The sequence below is a fragment of the Monopterus albus genome, unplaced genomic scaffold (genome assembly GCF_001952655.1).
Source record: "Monopterus albus unplaced genomic scaffold, M_albus_1.0 scaffold105.1, whole genome shotgun sequence".
Classification (NCBI taxonomy): domain Eukaryota; kingdom Metazoa; phylum Chordata; class Actinopteri; order Synbranchiformes; family Synbranchidae; genus Monopterus; species Monopterus albus.
The window spans coordinates 2709838-2714928 of NW_018127985.1; the positions used below are offsets into that span (position 1 = coordinate 2709838).

Here is a 5091-nt window from a genome sequence, read left to right on the forward strand (position 1 = left end):
TTAGCATTTGTATTAATATAATTTTGTGAAATTAGCCCAATTTTTTCGCAGATAGAAATAAGCCATAAATGCACAGATAAAGTTAGTTTTAAATAGTACGTCAAAGGCCCACTACTTGTTTATGATTGCTGTCTGTTGCTGTTCATCATTGAAGCAGCTTCATGTCGCCAACACTGAATGATGTGTTTACCCAGTCTTATCCCCTCCTGGCAAAACACCACCTGCCTCTTTGCTCTACCATCATGCTAACAGGGACTGACAAATGAGGTAATAACTCAGCCGTCTCTGAAATGAGCCTTCATCAATTCCTACACTTACCATAATATATTCACACATGGCCATTATGCTCTCAAAAACCACATCATATATGCTCTAAACACACCGATAGCTTCACCATGATCAGCAATTTTAATATGACAAATCAGAAAAAGGCTGATGCTACAGCTACACTACCCTTTATTTGTTAAATCGTGTAATACATAAACACAGTACTACTGAATGCAGGTTTCATTTAAATTTTTGTAACAGTTTGTCATGGTGGTGCTGATGTACAGTAGATGGTGTGTATGTGTGAGTTTCTAGATAAGCACAATCTATTTTTTACATGTGCAAGTACATACAGGTTTTACCTGAAATGACCCTTCTCACGCAGTCAAGTTGGATTAGAGTTTGTGGCAGAATATCTCCTCTACACATGCTGCTTTAACTGTAACACAGCCACAGATCGCCTCACATGTCCACAAAGCACCCAGGGCAGATGCAAACATTTTACTGCCCTGCCATCATATATAGCAGATTAATGTGAAAATAGCTTTCAGTGCTGTAAGTATATTATCTACTCAAAAATACACACATCAAGTGAATTCCGTCCTTCGAGTACACATCCTTGGTGCTTTTTTTTTTTTTTTTTTTTACCAGAAGGTGAGCAGGTACTAGTATAGCTGAGGCAGGGCTACATCACGGTTGAAAGATGAGGCAATATTTCACACTAGGTGATACATCATTTTATAAATAATCCCTTTTTTTAGCAGTCACACCGCTGACACGTCGCTCCTGGCAGGGAGGTGGAGATCAAGGCCATGGTCGGAAAAGCGGTTCACTACTGACCAGCTGGCTTTCTGCTTAATGAAAAGACGTAGCTTGTCCTGGAAGGTTTCTCCTAGAAAGCTGTAGATAATTGGGTTGAGGCAGCTGTTTGAGAAGGCTGCCAGGTTAACAATGTGGCCTGTCAGCGGATAGTCATGCCACAGGGTGGTAGCAGTCTGCTGTGAGGTGTCAGCTGTGCCCTGCAACAGCTGGATGCTGATGAAGACGTTCTCTGGCAGCCAGCAGATGAAGAAGACAAGAACCACCACCACGATCATGCGCAGGGCTTTCTGCCGCCGTGGCCACAATCCACGGTGCTTCTCAGCCCTCATGAGGATGCGCCCAATTAGAGAGTAGCATAGACCAATGATGGAAAAGGGCACCAAAAAGCCAATGGTTACCTCCAGCCACTGAATCTCAAAAACGTTGGCAAAGCAGAACTGCACCTCACCCCTGTGCTGGGTCTGCACAATAGTGAAAGGGAGAAGGGTGGCCAGTATGGAGGCCATCCATATGAGGCCACAGCTGAGCTTGGCATGTTGCATAGTCCTCAGTGAGCTGCTGCTCATGGAGCTAGCTAAGGCAACATACCGGTCAAAGCTCATCCATGTGAGAAAGAAGATGCTGCTGTACATGTTGACCTGCAGGAAAAGGGACATGAAAGTGCAGAGGACGGCATAGTCATAATACTTCTCGCTCAGATTGAAGACCTCGATGAGGGAATCTGCCACCAGGATGAGGTCTGCTACAGCCAGGTTAATAAAATAAAGGTCGGGGATGGTCATCTTCTCTCTGTGGTTCAGGTTCACCACCAGAATTAAGATGTTACCAATAAATCCAATAGGAAAGAGGAAGATGGTGTAAAGGCAGGACAGGAAGAGACCAATAATGTAAGACGGGTATTTGTCTACATTTTCCACCAAATCCGTTGTGTTGTAATCATACGAAGTGTTCAGTTGTTCTGTAGTGTTAACATATAACCAGACCAAAGAGGTTGTCTGCACTTCCATGCTGACTGCGGTTGGACTGTCTTGAATCATAGGCCACATACAAGTCACCTGTACCTACTACATCATTAGATCATATTCGTTCCCAGTTACATCTCTTTAAATGCTAAATCATCTATGCTAGTTTGGTGTGCTGAAAGAAGTCAGGGGAGTGGAGCAAAGCACTCATGACTTGTTTGACCCCATGTTAACATTAAGATTCATCTGCTATTAGATTGCAGACACAAAACAGAAGGACCTCCATGTCTTTAAATCAACATTGCCTTTTGTAATCTGATCACTGACGTCATCCACATTGTCCAAACTGATGACCTGAGATTAAAGGGTGACTTTCATTCCCCTCTTTTAAGTCATTTGATTTGAGTACTGCTTTGTTTCTCCAAGTCCATGTGGATCTTTATTCAGCAAGCCTTGACCAGAGATGCTGTTGCTGTGACACCTGAGCTGTTGGGGGTGGGGGGTAAAATCAGAACATGAGAGAATTAGGTGTGCAGACTTGAATAAACAACAATCTTGTGTGCATTCAAATTAGAACACAAAAACAGTAATATACTTATTGTACCTTTTAAAAAGCTTAAGGTTAAAAAAAAGGAACACAAATCCACTTTTGTAATTTAAGGGATCTTAAATGGCAGACAACTAAGTACTGTAGGTACATTAACATTCAAGGTTCAGACTTAAACAGATGCATTGAAACCCTTCCTAGAAGCCCTCAACCAGTCTGAGATCACTTGAACCGGTTTGTCTAGGTTTGACTATTAATTGGAGAGATGAAAAAATATTTGCCACCAACATTTAAATCTTCTGTTTTGATGGTTCTAGTCACACAGGCTCACTTTTGAATGTACATAAAACAATGCATATTTTGCATTTACTGTAAGCTCTCCATTGAATACGTTTAGGCCGAAATCTCATTCACTGGTAATAGAAAGGCCATTGTTTGGCAAACATGACATTTAGCAAATACTAAAAGCCCTTAGGGTTTATTTGTGCCAGTAGAAAACCTCCAGCAATATCAATTTTTTTTCCCCAATTAGTCATTCATAACATATCCAGTAAATATACAAAATGCATGCACATGAAAGCAAAACAGAATAAAATGTTTAGGCAAGAAATCTTACATGGAAAATGTTGGTTAGTTTTTCAATCCTTGCCACAACGCATATGCTCCAATAAATAAGAGACCATGAGTAGCAGACTTTCCCTTTAATTTTTCAGGGAGTACAAATTCCCACAAAACAAAACACTGCAAATGAGCAATGAGCTAAATTTTCATGACCCATCTAAGTCATTCTATTATAATTAATCATACAATATTCCTGTTTTATTCACAAATGATCTTGACTCATACCAATCACCCAAAACATGGATCCCGAGCTGTCGTTTTGCAGCGCTACAAGGTATTTTGAAACACTGAACACACTGAAGGATGACATAATATACAACTTGTGTAACTGGATTCAGAAGACAGGAGAGAATGCTTCATCTGCACTGACACTGAACAGACACATTAACTGCAAATGAAACTAAATATAGTATTGTTAGTGTATCCCTACAATTTCAATGCAAACTGTCCCTGTGCTTTAGGTGCTACTTGAAAGTGCTATGAAATACATAAAACATGCAATAACCCTAAAACCAAGCTTACGTTTTAAAATTTGGGATTTGTTGCTCCTCCATGCGGGTCCGGTGCAGAAGTCAGAGAGCCTGAGATTTGTATATCCCATATCCGGGCTTCTCTTCTGCACCACCTGCTGTTTGGCCCAACCCTGTCTGGAGAGGAGAGGAGGGTGGGAGAGACAGAAGGAAAAGGGATGATCTGTCACCCCTGGTTTGTCATCACACTTTATCAGGTTCTCTTGTCCGCCTCTTTTCTTTATAATCCAAACTGTGATTCCAGGTGTCATTTGAGCATCTAAAATCGAGCCAGGAATGGCTTAATTTAACACAAAGGAAAGTTTGGACAATAAGCCCTGTGTGGCGTTTGCCTCGACTAGGTTGTGTTGTTATGGAAACAGTTTATATTTGTTCACCTGGGTTGTCTATCGTTTAGTTTTGGGCTCATGTAAATGTGGCGAGGTGATAAAAGACACTGGGAGTTATGTTGCAAAACGGCCCCAAAGCTCAAACCAATTTAATGGTTATTAAGCTCCGACAACGACCCTCATGGAAAATTTCACCCCTGGTACCCATACTGGAACGCATCACTGATGGGCAGAGACGGGACTCCATATAAACAAAACATTTATTTATAACACCACAAGACGCACATTACCAGCTCAAATATTAGCCCACAGTTTTGCAAGGGTCTTGCCCTGGGTTAATTACAGCCCTGCCAAACAATCAAAAAGCGACGTGAAAAAAGAGAAAGAAAAGGCAAATCAGGACAAAGTCAACCCGGACCCCCCTCCACACACGCGCGCGCACGCACACGCACACGCACACACGACACGAGAAACCAGAACACCCAGAAGAACCAGGACAGCAGCCTCCACCGAAGGAGCGCTGACGTGGGGGACATCAGCACACTACAGCACACCACCTGGATCAATCATGCCAGAAGCCGAGGCACAACCTGAAGCACAAAAGAGGAAGAGCATTATTCTTAAAACATGGCAACAAGCCAGACAACGTCAGCAAGCTGACAAAACCGCTTACCTCCACATAATACTGCCTAGAAGCACTTAAATCCATAGAGCAAACCAGACGTGCTACAAAAAGTTAAAAAAAAAAAAAAAAAAAAAAAATTGGCTTCCCCAAAAAAACAATAACACCCAATATAACCAGGAAATGAGCAGCAGCAAAGACGCCTTTGAGGAGACACAAAGCCTCAGCCACGCCGGCACCAATACGTCAGGTACAGGACGAAGACAAGAAAACCGTGCTCACAAAATAACTGTGTACCTAGCTACAGCCTGGAACAGCCCCGCCCAGTAATCAGCACAGGTGAGCCAGCACAAAGATCCTAATTGGATCAGATTCAAGCACCTCTTTAATG

The 5091-nt window shown here is 42.2% G+C and overlaps 1 protein-coding gene across 2 annotated transcripts; it reads right to left on the minus strand.

Moving 5' to 3' along the window:
• Positions 1-53: 53 nt before the first annotated feature.
• gper1 (G protein-coupled estrogen receptor 1) lies at positions 54-4853 on the minus strand. 2 transcript variants are annotated; one of them, XM_020610538.1, is made up of 3 exons: positions 4752-4853; positions 3742-4668; positions 54-2532 (listed from the first exon to the last, which is right to left on the minus strand). In XM_020610538.1, exon 3 carries the CDS (start codon positions 2133-2135, stop codon positions 1032-1034), a length of 1104 nt encoding a protein of 367 aa, XP_020466194.1. In that variant the 5' UTR covers positions 2136-2532; positions 3742-4668; positions 4752-4853; the 3' UTR covers positions 54-1031. The 2 variants fall into 2 exon arrangements, with proteins under 2 accessions (XP_020466194.1, XP_020466193.1); XM_020610537.1 differs by having other exon boundaries at positions 54-2537.
• Positions 4854-5091: the final 238 nt, after the last annotated feature.